Source organism: Geotrypetes seraphini, chromosome 11, assembly GCF_902459505.1.
Source record: "Geotrypetes seraphini chromosome 11, aGeoSer1.1, whole genome shotgun sequence".
NCBI classification, from domain to species: Eukaryota; Metazoa; Chordata; class Amphibia; order Gymnophiona; family Dermophiidae; genus Geotrypetes; species Geotrypetes seraphini.
In genome coordinates this window covers 79,628,197-79,649,531 of record NC_047094.1, presented here as the reverse complement: position 1 = coordinate 79,649,531, position 21,335 = coordinate 79,628,197, and the positions used below count along the sequence as shown (strand labels likewise).

The following is a 21,335-nucleotide window of genomic DNA, read 5'->3' as shown; positions in this document are numbered from 1 at the left end:
TTGGGACCCATCTCAAAGGCACTCAGTTTATTTATTAGACGTCTGTGTGGAACACTGTCAAAGGCTTTGCTAAAATCTAAATACACCACCTCTAGCGCACATCCTTTATCCAATTCTCTGGTCGCCCAGTCAAAGAAATTGATCAGTTTTTTGTTTGACAAGACCTACCTCATCCATGTTGCCTTCAGTCCTGTAATCTTTATTTCTCTTGGGGTCCCGGAGACTTTCCACTTCCAGGGCTTATGTGCGTGTGTGGCGTGTTTTTGAGGAGTGGTGTGCTGCGTATGGAGTGGTTTACCTTTTGCACCTCCTTACCTAACATTTTGAAGTTTTCCAGGATGATCTGGACAGGGGGGGCCTAGCCTGGATTTCCCTCCGGGTTCAACTTGCGGCCTTGTCTTTTTTTTGTGGGTTGTTGCAGGGTAGGCGCTTGACATCTCTGCTGGACATGGTTCACTTTTGAGGGCTGGCAAATTGCTTCGCCCTCCGGTGCGGCCTTTGGTTCCATTTGGGATCTCAATCCGGTCCTTGTGCGCCCTCCCTTTGAGCCCTTAGGTTCCTACTCATTGAAGGACCTTACTCTTAAAGCAGTCTTTTTGGTGCTATTACTTCTTCGAGACGCGTTTCTGACAGGCGTCTCTTGTAGGCCTCCCTTCCTGGAGTTTTCTAGGGAACGGGTTGTGTTGCGGCCTGTTCCTTCCTTTCTGCCAAAGGTGGTTTTGCCTTTTCATATCAAAGTGGGTAGTTGAGAGGGCTCTTCGAAGCAGTTGCACAAGTTGGATGTCTGTCAGGTCCCTTGCTCTTATGTTCAGCGAATTGTGGAATTTTGGAAGTCGGATCATCTTTTTGTTCTTTTAGCGGATCCTCGTAAGGGGGATGGCATCTCCAAGGCTACCATTGCGCGTTGGATTAAGAAGACTATTGCTTCCGCATATCTTCTTCAGAAGAAGTCTGTTCCAGAATTTCTCAAGGCTCATTCCACTCGGGGTCAGGCAGCTTCTTGGGCTGAGTCTTCACTTGTGCCTCCCGTGAATATCTGTAAAGCTGCGGTTTGGTCTTCTGCATTCCTTTGTTTGCCATTACCATGTGGACATTCAGGCACGTCGGGACGCGGTGTTTGGTGAGCGTGTTCTGGTGTCGGCCCTTTGTGGGTCCCACCCGTGATAGGTACTGCTTTGGTACGTCTCATTAGTGAAGCCTGTACTGGTCAGGAGAGTCTAAAAGAAAGAAAATTAGTAGGTAAGAACCTAATTTCTCCTTTTCTATAATCTTATCATGCGGCAAAATAGTAGAATATACTACCAAAGACCTTACATCATGAAACTAATTATAAGACTTCGTAAACTGTTAAAAACCTGATCATTTCAAAAGTTTGTCTTGCTGAATATTATGATTAGATTTTTTTTATGTTTTTGAAATTTAATTCTTGAGTATAGCTACTTTTTCTACTGTGAACCACACTGAACTAATTGAGGTATGTGTGAGTTTTAAATATTTACTGTAATGTAAATTAGAGAATGACATGGGGACAAATTTTTCCCCATTTCCACGGAAACTCATTTTCCTGTTCTGTCCCCTCAGTTCTTTTCCTATCCTTGTCCCATTCCTGTAAGCTCCATCCTCATCTGCACAAGTCTCAAACACGTTAAAATCATAAGTGTTTGAGGCTTGTGCAGTTAAGGCAGAGCTTACAGGAATGGAAAAGGAACAGTGCCAAAATACGTGGGGATAGAGCAGGGAAATTGAGTTCCCGCAGGGACAGGGAAATGTTCTCTAATGCAGGGGTGTCCACACTTTTGGGGCTTGTGAGCTACTTTTAAAATGACCAAGTCAAAATGATCTACCAACAATAAAATAAAAAAAAAACCCACAAAGCACACTGTACGCAGAGAAAATGATAATTATTTATATTCCGGGTTTTTTTTCCAAAGAGGTCAAGGCAGATGACTTTATGCAATGTCACCTCAGTAACATCTATACAAAAGTAGACAAATATACCTCCTCCCTTTTTACTAAACCGCAATAGTGGTTTTTAGCACAGGGAGCTGTGCTGATTGCCTAGCGCTGCTCTTGATGCTCATAGGCTCCCTGCACTAAAAACCGCTATTGCGGTTTCGTAAAAGGAGGCCATAGTACAAAATATAGACAGCAGATATAAATTCTCAAAACGGACACATTTTGATCACTAAATTGAAAATAAAATCATTTTTCCAACCTTTGTTGACTGGTGATTTCATGATTCTCTGGTTGCACTTTCTTCTTACTGTGCATCCAATATTTCTTCCCTTCTTTCAGCCTCCCGTATGCTTCCTCTCCTCCAGACTCATTCCCTCCCCCAACTTTTTCTTCCTCTTTCTCCGCCCCCTCCCCTTTCTTTCTTTCTCCCTGCCCCCTTCTTTCTTTCTGTCTGTCTCTTTCTCTCTCCATGCCCCCTTTCTTTCTGTCTGTCTTTCTCTCTCCATGCCCCCTTTCTTTCTTTGTCTTTCTTTCTCCCTGCCCTCCCCCAAGCCACCGCCACCGATTTTTACTTTCCCTGCTTCCCGACACCGTAAAGAGGTCGCAGGAGCGCCGGGCCGAGCAGCCTTCCCCACCCGACGTCAATTCTAATGTCGGAGAGGAAGTTCCGAGCCAGCCCTGCAGCGATTGGCTAGCCCGGAAATTCGTGTCCGGGGAAGGCTACATGGCCCGGCGCTTCTGCATCCTCTTTACGGCATTGGAAAGCAGGTAGAACATGGAGGCAACGTGAGTCTGTCACTGAGCCTGGGATGGGCTCCGCGATCGACTCGCGTTGCCTTTGCGATCGACCTTTTGGGCACCCCTGCTCTAATGTAAATGTAATCTCTAACATCTGAGAGAATCGACCTCCTTTATCTTCTCAAAGCCTAATCATGAGACACTTCTTTGAAAATCAGCTCCCTTCTCTCCTTTAGTGTCCCCTCTTCCTCCTCCCTCGTCCAAGCGCCCGAGGGTGGCTTGGGATGAGGATTGGTGGTCAGAGGAGCGTGTCAGCCTGGATGAGGACCTGGACCTTATGAGGAATTCCAGGATCCTCTCAAGGGGATGGCCGCTGGCAGCGGGGCGGCAGGTTTCCCGCCTTCTGGCGAAGAGGCGTCCATGGTGCACCTTTTTCAGAGGGATGAGCTACCATACCTGATTCAGCATGTCTCCTCAGTGCTGCGTTTTGAAGAAGCACCACCGGAGACCCCGCTTGTGAGGGACCCTCTTCTTAGGGGGATCCACACTGCTTCCCACTCTTTTCCTATGCATCAGGATATTCGGGATCTCGTACTGGGCAGTGGAATACGCTGGAGGTGCCGTTTCGGTTGGCGTGCGCCATGGCTCGTTTGTATCCCATCCCGGAGGGGGATAAGGCTACTTTGAAGTCGCCAGTGGTGGAAGTGGTGGTCTCCGCGATTACTTAGCGGCATACCATGTCTGTCGAGGGAGGTTCTGCCTTACGGGACTCTGAGGAGCGTAAGTTGGAGACCATTCTCATACAGAATTTTGATGTCTCTGCCTTGCGGCTATTTTGGGGGGTTGGTGGCTTGCTCTGTGTTTCAGTGGGTTGAGCGTATCCTGGATCGTGAGTCTGATGACTGGTCCTTGGTGGATCGGGAGGTGGCAAAGATTGAGATGTCTCGTTCCTCTCGGATGCTTTCTATGACTTTGTGCGGAGTCTGCCAAGTCTGTGGCTTTTGGAGTGGCTGCGCGACGTACCTTGTGGTTTCACGCTTGGTCGGCAGATGCTGCATCTAAAACTAAGCTTACTAAATTTCCCTTTTGGGGTCTTTTTTGTTTGGAGCGGATTTAGATAAGTTGGTTCAGACTCTGATGGACTCTAAGGTGCCCCGCCTGCCTGAGGACCAAGCCCGTCCGGCGTCTCGGGGTGGCATTTCCTGTGGGCGTCTGGGAGTTCCACAAATACCGCCCTGGGCATGGGGCTGCTACTTTCCAAGCTTTGGGGTTTTCCCGGGGTTGTTTTTGTCGGCACATGCAGTCATTTTGGGGGGCTTGTTGGGCTAAGAATCCCTACGCCGGTTCTCCTGCTGCCCGTCCTGCCCAATAACTCTTTGCCGGAACCCCCTTTTGTATAGGTGGGTGCCCGACTGTGCGAGTTTTTCACCAAGTGGGCCGAGATCACGTCCGATCAGTTGGTCCTGGAGATGGTGCGGGACGGTTATGCTCTGGAGTTTGCCCGCTCTCTGCAAGATCATTTTCTAGCCTCTCCGTGTCAGGCAGCATGGAAGACGCAGGTCTTTTGCCAGACCCTTCAACGCTTGCTCGATCGCAAAGCAGTTGTTCCAGTACCCCCTCAGGAGTGCGGCACCGGCAGGTACTCAATTTACTTTGTGGTGCCCAAGAAGGAGGGGACTTTTCGGCCCATCTTAAATTTAAAAGGGGGGTCAACAGGGCTCTCAAAATTCCCTTTTCGCATGGAAACAATGCGGTCTGTCATTCTGGCGGTGCAGCTGGGGGAGTTCCTAACTTTTCTTGATCTGACGGAGGCCTACTTGCATGTTCCAATTCAGGCCTCCCATCAGCGCTTCCTTCGCTTTGCGATCTTGGGTCAGCACTGTCATTTCTGTGTGCTTCCTTTTGGCCTGGCCATGGCTTCCCAGATGTTCACCAAGGTGATGGTTGTCGTTAGGGTGGTGTTGCGAAAAGAGGGCATTGTTGTGCATCCCTACCTGGACGACTGATTGATTTGGGCAAAGTTGTTGGAGGAGAGCACTCGGGTTACGGCTTGGGTGCTGCAGTTTCTGCAGTCGCTGTGATGGGTCGTCAACCTTTCCAAGAGTTGGTTAGTCCCATCTCAGCGTCAGGAGTACCTTGGGGTTCTGTTCGACCCCTCCTTGGGGAAGGTCTTCCTTCCAGAGGCCCAGGTGAGCAAATTGCAATCTCAGATTCACCTACTTATGGCATCCCAGTGTCCTCGGACACAGGATTTCCTCCAAGTCTTGGGGTCGATGGTGGCTTCCCTAGACGTAGTAAGGTGGGCGCAGGCCCACATGCGTCCTCTTCAGTATGCTCTGCTTTGTAGGTGGTCGCCTCAGGCACAGTTTAGAGTTCCCTGTTCCTCTGAGAGCTTAGCGCGCTGCAGTCTTTGTTGGTGGCTCCAGGCCTCTCATCTTGTTCAAGGGACTAGTCTGGATCAACCACAGTGGACGGTGCTTCTCATAGATGCCAGTCTCCTCGGTTGGGGAGCTCAGTGTCTAGGTCACTCAGCTCAGGGCACCTGGTCCACAAAGGAGGCATCCTTGTTGATCAGTGTGCTAGAGACCAGAGCCGTCCATCTGGTGCTGTTAGCCTTCTGCTCCTTCTTGTCGGGCAAGTCAGTCAGAGTTCTGTCGGATAATGCCACGGCAGTGGCCTATGTCAATCATCAGGGGGGCACCAAGAGGCAATCGGCACAGGAGGTGACTCTGCTCATGGTCTGGGCAGAGTCCCACCTTCAGGACATCTCGGCCTCCCACATATCCGGAGTGGAGAATGTTTAAGTGGACTTCCTCAGTCGTCTCGTGCTAGATCCTGGAGAGTGATGTCTAAGCCAAGTGGCCTTTCAGTTGATAGTGCAGTATTGGGGTCAGCCTCTGGACCTGATGGCCACGAGTGTCAACACCAAAACACCCCCGCTTCTTCAGTTGTCGCAGAGACGGTCAGGCCGAGGGTCTGGATGCTCTGGTTCAACCACGGCGAACGGAGAAGCTGTTGTATGTGTTCCCTCTGTGGTTATTAGTGGGCAGAGTTCTCCGCATTGTTCATCACCCAGGCCTGGTGGCTCCGGATTGGCCCTGACGTCCGTGGTATGCGGATCTGGTGTGGAATCTGGTGTTGGATCCTTTTCCTCTACCTCTTTTGCCCGATCTGTTGACTCAGGGGCCCATTCCCATATTCGATCCGGGTCCCTTTTTTACGGTTTGTCTCTTGAAAGGGAACGCCTAGGTAAGAAGGGGTATTCAAATAATGTAATCTCCACCCTCTTGCAATCTCGGAGACTTTCCACATCTCGGGTTTATGTGCGGGTGTGGCGTATCTTTGAAGACTGGTGTGGGGCATATGGAGTGGTCTCTTCTCGCGCTTCTCTGCCTAACATCTTGGAGTTCTTGCAGGATGGCCTGTACGGGGGCCTGGCTTGGTCTTCTCTTCTGGTTCAACTGGCTGCATTGTCAGCCTTTCGGGGGTTGTTACGAGGTCAACGGTTGACTGCCATTCCTGATGTCGTTCGCTTCTTGCGGGCAGCCAAATTTCTCAAGCCTCCTGTGCGGCCATATGTTCCCTCTTGGGCTTTGAATCTAGTCATGTCCAGGCTAGTGTGCCCCCCTTTTGAGCCTTTGGGTGCCTGCTCATTGAAGGACCTTACTCTTAAGGCGGTCTTCTTGGTGGCTATTATTTCTGCTAGACATGTTTCAGAGCTGCAGGCTCTCTCTTGTAGGTCTCCCTTCATGGAGTTTTCTAGGGAGAGAGGCCTGTTCCTTCTTTTCTGCCAAAGGTAGTTTCTCCTTTTCATGTCAATCAGGCAGTGGTCCTCCCGGTATTGGGTAGTCGGGAGGGATCTTCTGAGCAGAAGCAGTTGCGCAAGTTAGATGTCGGTCGGGTTCTTCGCTCTTATGTACAGAGTACCCAGGAGTTCCGGAAATCTGATCATCTCTTTGTCCTTTTGTTGGGTCCTCGTAAGGGGGATGGCACTTCTAGGGCTACCATTGCACGTTGAATTAAAGAGACTATTATGTCCACATATCTTCTTCAGAACAAGCCCGTTCTGAAGGCTTATTCCACTCGTGGTCAGGCGGCGTCTTGGGCTGAGTCTTCACTAGTGCCTTCAGTGGACATTTGTAAGGCTGCGGTTTGGTTTTCTTTGCTTTTTTTTTTTGTCAGACACTACCGGGTGGACTTCAGGCGCGTCAGGATGCGGTGTTTGGTGAGAGTGTTCTGGTGTCGGCCCTTCAGGGGTCCCACCCATGATGGGGACTGCTTTGGTATGTTCCGATTGTAAGATTAATCCTATACCGATCTGGAGAGTGCTAAAGAAGGAGAAATTAGGTTCTTACCTTCTAATTTACTTTCTTTTAGCTTCTCCAAACTGGTATAGGACCCCACCCTGTCTATTGTCGTGTTCTTGTGGCTGTTGCGCAGGCAGATTTTGGTTTTTCTGCGGGTTCTAGTATTTTTCTAGGGCTGGGGAGAATTGAAGAACAGCGGCTGTGCTGTGGCTCGACTGGCGAGCTGTGGGCACATTTTCTTTCTGGGATCTCTCCTCTGCAATCTCCAACAGCATTTTTGTATGTTAGTTATTACTACTATTCGGAGTATTGTTTATTTCTGTTTCAAGTTCTTAGTTCTATTTGGCTATTCGGCAGACTGATAGGAATAGGGGAAGGTAACTCTTATATACTATTCCACAGTTTTGTTTCAGTCTCCACCTCCTGGTCATGATGAGATATACAGTATACCCGCTTGTAAGATTTCCTATACCAGTCTGGAGAAGCTAAAAGAAAGTAAATTAGCAGGTAAGAACCTAATATATCCATAAGAAGGTTTAATTGGAGGGGGAAGATCATGATGGAACATGTATGGGGAAGAGGAAAGGTGCTGATATTTGCTCTTCAGTGCAAGATGACCTGCCCAAATGTGAGTCTCCCACTAAACGTGAGAGACTTGGCAGGTCTGTTGTAGAAAAAGAGGGACACAGATAACAGGGGAAACAAATCCACAAAATACAAAGTGGCAAAAATGGGTGGAATTGTCCAATCAGAAAGGTGCACAAATAAAAGTGTCTTTCAACTCATCTGATTGATCTTTATTCATCCAAAGTCACTCGACCCGACATGTACATGTTTCGGCCCTAAGGCCTGCGTCAGGAGTCTTGAAGATCTTTGGGTATATGAACAATAATGTGAACCACTTGAAATGCCGTTTGTATCAAAACGCCGTCGTGCCGCAACAGACTGTAAACAAGTCCAAATGGTGAGACACCGGGAAGCTAACCAGGGTGAAACATGAGCTTTGCTTAGATATCCAAGTTCTCTTATTGTGTCACCTGAGAAAGTCTCACCATTTGGACTTGTTTACAGTCTGTTGCGGCACGACGGCGTTTTGATACAAACGGCTTTTCAAGTGGTTCACATTATTGTTCATATACCCAAAGATCTTCAAGACTCCTGATGCAGGCCTTAGGGCCGAAACATGTACATGTCGGGTCGAGTGACTTTGGATGAATAAAGATCAATCAGATGAGTTGAAAGACACTTTTATTTGTGCACCTTTCTGATTGGACAATTCCACCCATTTTTGCCACGTAGAAAAAGAGGGTTCACAACTTGCAGTTCTAAAGCATAGGATGATAAGTTATTGGCATTCACAGCAAGTTAGTAACCATTCATAGCTTGCAATTTGCTGAGTTGAAATTCTGGACATTAGCTAATTGTGTCTCCATTCTCAAAACAAATAATTGAGCCAAGAAATTGATTTTTCTTTCTTCAGTGAGAGGCTAATGTGTATCCTTACTGTCTTCCTTACAGGTGACATACAGAGTAGTCCAGGTGACAGATGGTCAACTGGATGGACAAGGAGATGCAGCGGGAGCAGTCAGCGTGGTCTCCACAGCAGCCTTCGGGGGAACACAGCAGGCTGTTGCTCAGGTGGTAATGAAGAACTTCATTTCTGCTCTATTTTAGGAAGAAATCTATTCTCTTTAGGTTCTTCCATCCTCTGTTTTAAAATCAAGTTCAGATTTCTCTCAGCAATTAGTGTGATATTCCCAGAAGAACTCTTAAAAATGGCTTCTCTAATTGTAGGAGTCTGCCTGTGGAGAGGGAAAGTAGCCACAGACTATCCCACTTTTTCCAGTAAGGGCATTAGCAGATCCATTTGTTTAGTGTAATTTCAGATTTTCTTTTACCATAGAGATAAAACATTGACTAGGCAATATTCAGCCAGCAGCAGTGAGCTTTATCTAAACACTCACTGCCATTAGCTAAAATAGAGCCAGATATTCAATGCCAGGCTATGCCCAGACCCCAGCATTAAATATCTGGGTCTGCAGTGACCCGGAGATTATTCAGATATGGCCAATATTGAGTGCCGTACCTGCATACCTAACCAGGCAACATTAGGACTGCAATTTGTTTTCCAATTTGTCAAAATAGGTATGCAGGCACTGATATTAAATATCATCAGTACCTGCATAACCTCTGGGACTGCTCTTTATCCTAGGACAAGCAGGCAGCATATTCTCACATGTGGGTGATATCATCCACAGAGCCTGGTACGGTCAGTGATAAAAGTGTACTTGCACTTTAAGTTTTCAGAAACTTCACAACTGCTCGCACCACGCATGCGCAATTCTTGTACAATCTCTCTGGAGGCTGAACTGACGGGATCTTGTATCTCTGATAGCTTCAGCTGCGGGGCAACTAAAAGATCCCTTCCCTTTGGGCTTCCTGCCCGGGAGCTGCCTGACCTGCTCAGTTTGTTCTTGCAGCTTCACTGCATGGTTGAATTTAATTTTGCTTGTGATTTGTTTTCAATTCCTAGCCTTTTTAAAATTTATTTTGCGGGTTTGGCCACGTGCTGCGGATCAACTCTGTGCGAGTGATCCTTCGGTGGGAGATTGTAGACATTTTAAAGTTTGTTTGCTTCTGGAGGGTGCTCTGTAAGCCTGAAACTGCAGTAAGCCCTCTGGACAGCCTGCAGATTGATCGAGTCTCCAGGATCGGGAGCCATCTCTCACCTGGTTTGTCCGCAAAGGGGTAGAGCACAGGCTCCTGCGGTTCAGAGGAGATACGCTGGGATTGGAATCGCACCGCATGTCTTCCCTGATTTCCTTGAGGGGTCTTGGTGGTCGTGATCTTAGGTGACAGGGAAGTTGAGGCGGCCAGAAGATCTGAAAAATCTAGTTTAATCAGCTCCTGAGGTAATGATCTCCCTATGCTTGCACTGGGTATTGTTGGCTGCCATTAAAATGCATTGTAGCACTTGTCTCTGTGGTGTCTGTGAGCCACAGAGTTTGCCAATTTTGGGGGATCCTCAAATTGGGGTTTGGGGGATTTCCCTGCATGCCTGGTTCCCCCCCCACCTGCAAAAATCCTAAAATCACCATTTTTAGTGTTTTCCTGTGTTTTTAATGGCTGTTTTTCTGTCAAAATTGGCACCCGTGGCGACCCTCTTGCATTTTCTTTAAAGTTTTAAAAACTACAGTGATACCTCGGTTTACGAGTGCACCGGTTTGCGAGTGTTTTGCAAGACAAGCAAAACATTCGCAAAATCGGCACCACCGAAAACGAGCGTGGCTCGATTTACGAGCACCCCCCTGCGATCCGGCACCCCTCCGCCGCTCTGACGCGGTGGGGGTGGGCGGAGCTCCCTCTCGCTTCTACCCCAAGCTGCCTGCCTTCTCCCTTGTGCCTCTTTTTCCACCTTTCGCCTTCTCCCTTGTGCATCTCCTTCTCTTTCCCTCCCTCGTACACGGCTCTCACGGCTGAGTTAGTGCTTTGCACTCCGGCTCGCCTCCTTTTAAGGGGGAGCCTGGGCGTTGATGCTGCTTCTGACACGGTGGGTGTGGGCGGAGCTCCCTCTTGCCTCTACCCCCAAGCTGCCTGCCTTCTCCCTTGTGCCTCTCTTTCCGCCTTTCGCCTTCTCCCTTGTGCCTCTCCTACTTGTGGCATCCAAACTCGCAAACAGATCGGGGATGTCAAATTGCTGACTATGTGCCAAAGCAAGTAGCACCTTACGCACATTACGAACAGACTGCCGGCCCGGCACGAACCCAACCTGGTCCTCATGGACCAGGGAGGGGATTTGGGAAATCAAACGATACGCCAAGATGCGTGCAAACAGCTTGAGGTCAACATTGATCAGAGAAATTGGTCGGTAATATCCGGGATCATCTGCCGGTTGGCCCGGTTTCAGAAGTAGTGTGATAAGTGCTTCATTGATAAAACGGGGAAAAGCGCCTGTCCGAATGGCCTCATTGTAATAAGAAATCAAAGAGCCACATAGATGGGCGCTAAAATACGATAAAACTCCCCGGAAAACCCATCTGGACCAGGAGCCCTACCATATTTAGTCAGTTTGATTGCAAGGGTGCATTTAATCTCAGGAGAGCGTCCGCCGGAGGAACAAAGATAATCATTAATGATATCTGAGGATGGCGGTATAGGGGCCTCATAAGTGGGCAAAGAAATAAAGAAGAGAATTCGCCACTTGTTCCGTCCGAGTTTTCACCCCACCAGACGGAGTCCTCAAAGTGAGTATTGGTTTCCTCCCCAGGTGAATATCAACCAAACGGGCCAACAAACGACCAGGTTTGTTGCCAAAACGATGAAAGCGATATTTATGAAAGGAGAACCACCGCTGAATCCGCGCATGGAGCAAAGAATTGAGAGAGGCCTGAGAGGCTAAGTATTTCTCCCAACTAGAGGGCGATGGACACATAAGAAAACTCCGCCTTCCTGCCCGTAGAGTCTGCTCTGAAGCAGTGATACTCCGGTTAATCTTCCGAACCCGAGCACTAGTGTAAGAAATAATGTGGCCTCTTAACACAGATTTAGTAGTCTCCCAAAAAAGAAAGGGATGCTCCGTATGTTGAGAGTTGTGAAATAGAAAGTCTTCCCACTGGGTGAACAAAAACTTTTTAAAGTCAGGATCCTGGGCTAAGTAAACAGGAAGATGCCACCTACTAGAGCAAGTGTAAGAGACATCTAAGTGAATATCAAGACAAATGGGGGCATGATCGGAGATAGAGATTGATCCGATCCCAGTAGAGACTACTAGGGAAATTAACTCAAAGGCCACAAAAATATAATCATTGTGGGACCATGAGCCATGAGCACGGGATAAATGCATGTAATCATGGACCTCGGGGTGTAGTAGGTGCCAGGGATCAAGCAAACTCAAAAGTGGTACAATATCAATCTCAGGAACCTAGAGCTGTAGAGGGACAATGAGTCTTATCCAGCTCAGGGTCCAAGGGGATCCATAGGATAACAAGAGCTGAGCTTAATAAGTTTTTGCAAAAAGGACATGTTCTCCACATTAAGGCCATAAATCACCATTAATAAATAATGTTTATCGCCCAAAGTTAACCGTAAGAGCAGTATCTTGTGCTAGCACTTAGAACCCCCACAGGAAAGGATTTGCAGATCAAAACTGACATACTCCCATTGCAAACCGGGGGTGAAGAAAAATAAACATCATCCGCCCGGGAGCGTCGAAGTTTCAAGTGCTCCGCAACCGTCAGCCGGGTCTTCTGGAAACAGGCCACATCTGCATGGGAACGTTGGAGGACAGCTAAAATTTGTGTTCACTTAATGGGAGATGTAATGCTTACAACGTTCCAAGATATCAGCTTAAAAGGAGAGCTTGTCACCCAGAAACAGAGAAAGGATCAAACCAAAGTATAATTCAAAGTATAATTCAAAGAAGAATCACTCCGGGATCCCAGCCTCCCCCAGAGTGGAAGTAAAAGCACAGGAAAGAGAGAGAGTAGGCAGTAGCAGAAAGAATGAGCTGAAGTACACATTAGAAAAAGACAGAGTAAAGAGAGACCTCCAGAAAGGTGAAAAGGATTAGGGTCCCAATTCCTGCCCCATACTTTCTCTGTCTCTGTCATTTGGAAGTCAGATGCATCTGGGAACATATTGTAGAGGCAAGAAATGATCTCCAAAACATGTCCAATTTTATTGTGAGCTTTACATCTCTTTTATATTATTCTAAATGAGTCAGTGTTGTCAGCATGTGACGTAAACACAAACCATATATGGACACAGGTCACATGAAACTTTTAAAGACATCAGCATTTTTTCTATCTCAAGACTGGAGTCCAAAAGGTCAGAAAAGCCTTGGCCAGCAGAGTCCCTAATCTAAAGCTGTTTGCAAATACGGCTTATAAAAACAATTGAATTCACTTCACAACAAGTTAAGAACATATCTTTTCAAACATAAATGTCCTTGTAGTATTTTCAGAGAAGGAAAGACAAACAGGGTCTGGTTTTCTTACAGCTTCAAAACATAACCTAAGGAAAATTACCAAGGTTCATGATACGTGTCCCTTCAATCCCCTCTTACGTCATGAAAATGATGTCATAAATGCACAGCATGAGCTGAAAGGGAGTGATACTCTAGATATGTCTCTCGAGGAGGGGTTTTAGGAGCTGTAATACGAATAACACAGTACATGAGCAGTCAAAACAAGAATGCAGATAATAATAGAGATTATAACAATAAAAAGGTCTTTTACCCAACCCTGCATTCAACTAAAGTGCTGATCCCAAAAATTAGATAAACCAGAGTTACATTTGAGCTCAGCAAAGAGGTCTGCTGATTTCTGAATGGCCATAGTAGGACCTATATTATCAGGAATAAAAGTAGAACAGCATAAAGTACTGGGAAGAATTTTACAGAATTCTTAGCTAGAATCATATCTAGGGCCATACGATTTTGAAAACCATCTGAGAAGTGGAGCCTAATTGATCAGCAATACCTTGCAAGACGTCCCTAGAGTAGTTCACAAAGCGTTGCTGATTATAATAAATTAACTAATCCAATCAACATTCTTATTAATAGTAATAAAGGGAATAAGGAACTCAAACCCAGCCTTAACCTGAGCTCAGGCCTTAAATTCATCTGGGACCCCTATAGCATCTAAGTATACATGCGATCAGATTTATATCGAGACAGAAAAGAGGAAAAACCATGTGAATAGGAAGGATGCCTTTCAGAAAAAATATGCGGGAGCATGGTGACCTTAGCTAAAGTGCACTGGCCTATCCACTGGCTGGGTAGCTTAACACGGAGCCAAAAGTCTCCATAGAGCCAGTACATATCACCTAGGGTGAAAATCTGATGTTGCAACAATAGGGCATACCTATGAGCCAAGACAGAACAATAACCTGGGGGTAAATTACCTACAAAACTACCCTGTGTCATATTGACATGTGTAATTACCCTTATAGATGATAACGGCAATATCAAACTTTTGCTGTCCAGGCAGCAAAAGGTATTTAGAACACCACAGTGCACAAAGGGGATAGGTAAAATTAGAGGAGGTAGATAGATCCCATAAGAAAAACTGATGGGTCGGATAGCTAGACCCTCCCTTAAACCACATGTCCATAATGTACATACCTTCATCAGTAGGTCTAGGGTTGTCAATAGTAAGAGAAAGCTTAATAATTTGTGCAGGAACACTTTTCCTATAACAGTTTCCAATCTTATGAAGGGTCATACAAGTAAGCAGTGATTTACCATTTTTGGTCCACTCTTTTCAGAGTACCGTATTTTCGCGGATATAACGCGCACCTGTGTAAAACGCGCACAGGGGTATAGCGCGCAGAAATCACGATGATATGTACCAAAACTTTTCTATACCGCGCTCAGGCATATAACGCGCATGATGCCCGACGCTCCTTTCGCCCGCCCTGACTTCCGTGCACTGCCCTGACTTCCGTGCACTGCCCTGACTTTCCGTGCGCTGTCCCGACTCTCCGTTCACCCCCCCTGACTTTCCGTGCACTGTCCCCCCTTGAAGTCCTGTCCCCCCTTGAAGGTCTGTCCCCATCCTGAAAGCCTGATGCCCCCCCCCGACGTCCGATACATCCCCCCCCCCGGCAGGACCACTCGCACCCTCACCCCGAAGGACCGCCGACTCCCCAACAATATCGGGCCAGGAGGGAGCCCAAGCCCTCCTGGCCACGGCGACCCCCTAACCCCACCCCGCACTACATTACGGGCAGGAGGGATCCCAGGCCCTCCTGCCCTCGACGCAAACCCTCCTCCCCCCCAACGACCGCCCCCCCCCCAAGAACCTCCGCCCGTCCCCCAGCCGACCCGCGACCCCCCTGGCCGACCCCCACGACACCCCCACCCGCCTTCCCCGTACCTTTGTGTAGTTGGGCCAGAAGGGAGCCCAAACCCTCCTGGCCACGGCGACCCCCTAACCCCACCCCGCACTACATTACGGGCAGGAGGGATCCCAGGCCCTCCTGCCCTCGACGCAAACCCCCCTCCCCCCCAACGACCGCCCCCCCCCCAAGAACCTCCGCCCGTCCCCCAGCCGACCCGCGACCCCCCTGGCCGACCCCCACGACCCCCCCACCCCCCTTCCCCGTACCTTTGGAAGTTGGCCGGACAGACGGGAGCCAAACCCGCCTGTCCGGCAGGCAGCCAACGAAGGAATGAGGCCGGATTGGCCCATCCGTCCTAAAGCTCCGCCTACTGGTGGGGCCTAAGGCGCGTGGGCCAATCAGAATAGGCCCTGGAGCCTTAGGTCCCACCTGGGGGCGCGGCCTGAGGCACATGGGCCAAACCCGACCATATGTCTCAGGCCGCGCCCCCAGGTGGGACCTAAGGCTCCAGGGCCTATTCTGATTGGCCCACGCGCCTTAGACCCCACCAGTAGGCGGAGCTTTAGGACGGATGGGCCAATCCGGCCTCATTCCTTCGTTGGCTGCCTGCCGGACAGGCGGGTTTGGCTCCCGTCTGTCCGGCCAACTTCCAAAGGTACGGGGAAGGGGGTGGGGGGGTCGTGGGGGTCGGCCAGGGGGGTCGCGGGTCGGCTGGGGGGGCGGTCGGAGGTTTTTTGGGGGGGGGCGGTCGTTGGAGGGAGGGGGGTTTGCGTCGAGGGCAGGAGGGCCTGGGATCCCTCCTGCCCGTAATATAGTGCGGGGTGGGGTTAGGGGGTCGCCGTGGCCAGGAGGGTTTGGGCTCCCTTCTGGCCCAACTACACAAAGGTACGGGGGAGGCGGGGGGGGGTGTCGTGGGGGTCGGCCAGGGGGGTCGCGGGTCGGCTGGGGGACGGGCGGAGGTTCTTGGGGGGGGCGGTCGTTGGAGGGAGGGGGGTTTGCGTCGAGGGCAGGAGGGCCTGGGATCCCTCCTGCCCGTAATGTAGTGCGGGGTGGGGGTAGGGGGTCGCCGTGGCCAGGAGGGTTTGGGCTCCCTCCTGGCCCGATATTGTCGGGAAGTCGGCGGTCCTTCGGGGTGGGGGTGCGAGTGGTCCTGCCGGGGGGGATGTATCGGACGTCGGGGAGTCGGCCGGGCAGGAGGGCTTGGGCTCCCTCTTGCTCCGATCGTGGATGCGGGTGCGGGTGGGAGCGCGTGCGAGCGGTCGTTCGGGGTGGGGGTGCGAGCGGTCCTGCTGGGGGGGTGAATCGGGCGTCGGGCGGGGTGGGAACTATGTTTAAAAACTTTTCTATACCGCGCTCAGGCATATACCGCGCGAGGGGTATGCGCGGTACGTAAAATCACGTATAACGCGCGCGTTATATCCGCGAAAATACGGTACTTTGTGGTCTATAAGCCCAGTCAGTGCCAGTATTCCACCCTACCGCTCCCCAGAATGCACACTTATCCCCTCAACGTGAGTCAGTAACACACATATATATGTCTTTAGTTTTAGGAATCTCTGAGGACCAATGACACAGCCTTGGGATATCAATTGATGAACAGTCCACAATGTCACAATACTCAAAAGAGAAGGTGGCAACTTGCACACTGCTGGAATTATACCAAAAGGTAGCATACTCTCTGTCTTTCTGGATTCCAATTGAAGGACAGCCTTTGCGAGGGAGTAGTCCAGCTTGACATCGTGTTCGCAAAGAGGTGCCGGGGTGCTGTTTATAGCAGGAGTGTCATTTACAGATGGGTATGGGCAGAAAGTGTCGTGGACCCAAAACACATCATCCCTGTAGACCCAGTTAGAAATGATCCATACAGGGAGAAAAACTAGCAGCAGCATTGCCAGTAAGAGAATGATAAAGTTGGTAGAATGCTGCAATGAGATCATCATGTTGTTCCACTGGAGGAGGTGAAATCTGCGCAGGGAAGACTTGCTTCTGGGGTTTTAGGTTAACCCTCTTCAAGCGACTTGCATAGAAACATAGAAAGATGACGGCAGAAAAGGGCTATAGCCCATCAAGTCTGCCCACACTACTGACCACCCCAATAAGTCTAGATGCTAGTGAATCGTCTTACGTAGGGATCCCACGTACATGTCCCATTTGCTCTTAAAGTCAAGCACGCCGGTGGCCTCGACCACCTGCACCGGAAGCTTATTCCAGTGATCTACCACCCTTTCCGTGAAAAAATAATTCCTGGTGTCACTACTAAATTTCCCCCCTTTGAGTTTAAGCGGATGCCCTCTTGTGGTCGAGGGTCCTTTGGGAAAGAGGATGTCATCTTCCACCTCGACACGTCCTGTGATGTATTTAAATGTCTCAATCATGTCCCCCCTCTCCCTGCGTTCCTCAAGAGTGTAGAGCCGCAGTCTGCTCAGTCTCTCTTCGTACGAGACACCCTTGAACTCCAAGATCGTCCTAGTGGCCATCCGCTGAACCGACTCGACTCTAAGCACGTCCTTACGGTAATGTGGCCTCCAGAATTGCACACAGTATTCCAGATGAGGTCTCACCATGGTTTTGTACAGCGGCATTATGACGCCTGGTTTCCGACTGACGAAACTTCTATTGATACATCCCATCATTTGCCTTGCCTTGGATGTGGCCTTCTCTACCTGCTTGGCAGCCTTCATGTCTGCACTGATGACTACTCCCAAATCTCTTTCTACTGAGGTTCTAGCTAATGTTACTCCATTTAAGGTGTAAGTTCTGCACGGATTTCTGCTACCAAGGTGCATGACCTTACACTTCGTAGCATTGAAGCCTAGCTGCCATGTCGAGGACCAGTTTTCCAACGTACGAAGGTCCTGTGTCATACTATCCTGTAAAACGCTATCACTTACTATGTTGCACAGTTTTGCGTCGTCGGCGAATAATGTCACTTTACCCTGTAGCCCTCGTGTCAAGTCCCTTATGAATATATTAAAATGACCGAGCCCTGTGGCACTCCGCTGGTCACCTCTGATGTTTCAGAGAGGGTACCGTTGACCATCACCCTCTGAAGTCTACCACTCAGCCAATCATTGACCCATGCAGTTATCGTCTCACCCAACCCCATTGATTTCATCTTGTTTAGTAGCCTGCGGTGTGGGATGCTGTCAAAAGCTTTGCTGAAATCCAAATATACTATGTCCAGAGACTCTCCTGAGTCCAACTTTCCTGTTACCCAATCAAAGAAGCTGATGAGGTTGGATTGACACGACCTACCCTTAGTGAATCCATGTTGACTAGGATCCCTAAGATTCCCCTCATCCAAGATCATGTCCAACTTACGTTTAATTAGTGTTTCCATGAGTTTACATACGATCGATGTGAGACTCACTGGTCGGTAATTCGCGGCATCTGCCCTGCATCCCTTTTTATGCAGAGGAACAACGTTCGCTGTTTTCCAATCCAGGGGGACTCTCCCCTTCTTTAGGGAGAGATTGAAGAGCATGGCTAATGGTTCAGCCAGGACCTCGCACAGCTCTCTGAGCACTCTTGGGTGCAATTCGTCTGGACTCATGGCTTTGCTCACCTGGAGTCTTGACAATTCGCTGTAGACATCAGCTGGTGTGAACTCAAAATTCTGAAATGGGTTTTCCACGCTTGACATTGCTTCCAGATGTGGCCCTTTCCCTGGTGCCTCACAGGTAAAAACCGAGCAGAAGTATTCATTCAGTAGTTTGGCTTTATCGGAATCTGTTTCCGCGTAATTCCCATCCGGTGTTCTGAGGCGTACTATCCCGTTTGTGTTTTTTTTCCTGTCGCTAATGTACCTGAAGAAGGATTTGTCCCCTTTCTTAATGTTCTTTGCTAGAGTTTCTTCCACTCCGAGCTTGGCCTCCCTGACTGCTGTTTTGACTGCTGCAGACCTGGCCCTATATTCAATCTTAGCTTCATCTGTTCCCGTACGTTTGTATGAAAGAAATGCTCTTTTTTTCTCCCTGACGACCTCCCTGAGACCTCTTCAGTGAACCATTGGGGTTTTTTGTGTCTTTGTTGTTTATGTACCAATTTTATGTAGCGGATAGTTGCCTCGTGTAGGGTCAATTTCAGGTTTGACCACATGGTTTCCACATTATCAGTTGCTTCTTGATCCTGCAGCGTCTGCTGGACGAAATCTCCCATACGTGCGAAATCAGTGCCCCGTAAATTGAGTACCCTCGTTTTAGTTTGTGATTTAGGGAAACCTTTCCTGAGGTTGAACCATACCATGTTATGGTCACTGGTAGCTAGCTTTTCTCCCACTGAGACCTCCGAGACACTCTCGCCGTTTGTAAGTACAAGGTCTAGGATGGCCTTGGCCCTAGTGGGCTCTAGTACCATTTGTTTGAGCTGTACTCCCATCATGGACGTCAAAATCCTCCTGCTACCACAAGTTGTCACTGAGAGTGTGTTCCAGTCTACATCGGGCATGTTGAAGTCCCCTAGCAGAACAGTGTCCCCCCGTAGAGTAATATTTTCAATGTCTTCAATCAATTCATTATCCTTGTCCTCTGTTTGTCTTGGAGGTCTGTATACCACATCAAGGTACAGGCACTTTTCTCCACCTCTGGCCAGGTTGACCCAGATGGATTCCCCGGTGTACTTAACATCTGTGATCCTGGTTATCTTGATGTTCTCTTTGATGTAAAGTGCTACCCCTCCTCCTAGCTTTCCCTCCCTGTCTTGTCGAATCAGGTTGTATCCTGGTATAGTTGTATCCCACCCATGGGAGTCCGTGAACCATGTTTCTGATATAGCCACCACGTCTAGGTCGGCATTCACAATTTCTGTTTCTAGTTCTAGAATTTTATTCCCTAAACTATGTGCGTTAACATACATAGCTCTCCACTCTGCGTTTGTTAAATCCCTGTAGAGAGATTCTTGTCTGACTCAAAGTGTCTCCTAGTGAACCTTTAGCAGTGAGGGTACTTACCTCGGACTTAGAAGCGCAGTTTTGGATCACCACATCAGGATTGTTTCTTACTGCACTGGTATATAAGTGGGTACCCTCCCCCGACTTACCTAGTTTAAAGCCCTCCGAAGTAGGCGGGCTAAACGGTGTCTGAAGACGTTCTTACCTCTGCTGGTCAGGTGAAGTCCGTCTGGTCCCTGGAGTCCCTGTAGTGCCTCTCCATGATTTAGGAATCCGAAGTTCAATTCTCGGCACCATCGTTGTAGCCATTCGTTTGTCTTCAGGATGCGTTCATCTCTATCCCTTCCCTTGCCCCTAACAGGAAGAATAGAAGAGAATACTACCTGTGCTCCTGTCTGCTTCAGCTTTTCTCCCAGAGCATAGATCCAAGCAGGAAACTCCTCAGTGAGTGCAGCGGTCCTGGTCACAGCGATCACAGTAGTGGGAAGGCCAAAGGGGAAATCCATCTGCTTCCGATCCTTGGAAAGCTTCTGGACAATCACCAGGCTGGAAAAAATGGGTAGGAATCTGTGGAGAGAAAGGAGAAGTGCAAGACACGTTTCTTTGAACAAGCCCTAATATTTCAATGAGCTTTTGGACGTATCAAGGGAAGATCACTACTCTCAACTATTGAGAATTTGTCTACCCATGGGGCGGGGAAAGGTCATCCCGTGAGAATCTCAAAGGGAGAGCAGTCAGATGTCTGTGCATACAGAAAGAGATACTTGAAAAGAGTCCAAATATTCAGCAGCTGTACGCCAGTGTGATCCAAATAAGAGATAGAAAACGAGAGAGAAACCATGTTGCCTGTACTGAATGTGGCAACATGTGACAATACCAGTACATTTACTTGATATAGCTATGGCAAAAGAGAGACAATACTCAGTTACTTAAGGTTCTTAATTGAACAATCCAAAAAGATATGTTTTTGCGTGCTGCATATAACTATTATGGCACTTCAGAGAGAACATACTGATGTATTGAATGTATTCAGAAATGTATACTGAATGAATCATATGTAGGGAACACCACAAAATAAACGCTGTATAAAGTAAAACTTTTTCTTAAACATATAACCCTTAACTAAACTTCATTCAGAATATAAAAGCTATAAGTAAAAGAATATTGCGCAGTTAGGCTAGTAAGAAGTGGAAAAAGAGCTCTAGAAATGGCCAATGTTATGTATCCTGGGGTACCCACTAAACTAAAACAAGTAGACATGACACAGACAAAACATAAAGTTTTAAGCGTGGAGCTATTACTCCATCTGTCAAGTGTGCAGGGCTGAATTTAACTCTGCAAATAAACACATTGATATAAAAAAAACCAAAACAAAAAAACAATAATGTATATCATAACCATCTCATATTTGGAAAAAGGCATAAAGCTAATGTATCTTTGGAGCGTCTCTATCTCTGCAGTGATAAAGAGGACCCTTGGAAAACATTAGAAATATCTGTGCCAAAACTGATCTGGGATGGCATATATCTGAACAATAGAAAGGAATTGTGTTTTCCAATTTGTTTTCAAGTCACAACCGTGCCAGCTGTAATTATCGAGCTATA

General features: G+C 48.3%; 1 protein-coding gene across 2 annotated transcripts in view; it reads left to right on the top strand.

Moving 5' to 3' along the window:
- The window catches only part of USF2 (upstream transcription factor 2, c-fos interacting), a 292,290-nt gene that overhangs the window by 81,472 nt on the left and 189,483 nt on the right, over positions 1–21,335 (top strand). The window contains exon 4 of one of the 2 annotated variants that reach the window (XM_033914828.1): positions 8,520–8,642. In XM_033914828.1, coding sequence (XP_033770719.1) covers positions 8,520–8,642 — 123 coding nt within the window. The remainder of the gene's footprint in view (positions 1–8,519; positions 8,643–21,335) is intronic. The other variant, XM_033914829.1, reaches the window with a different exon arrangement.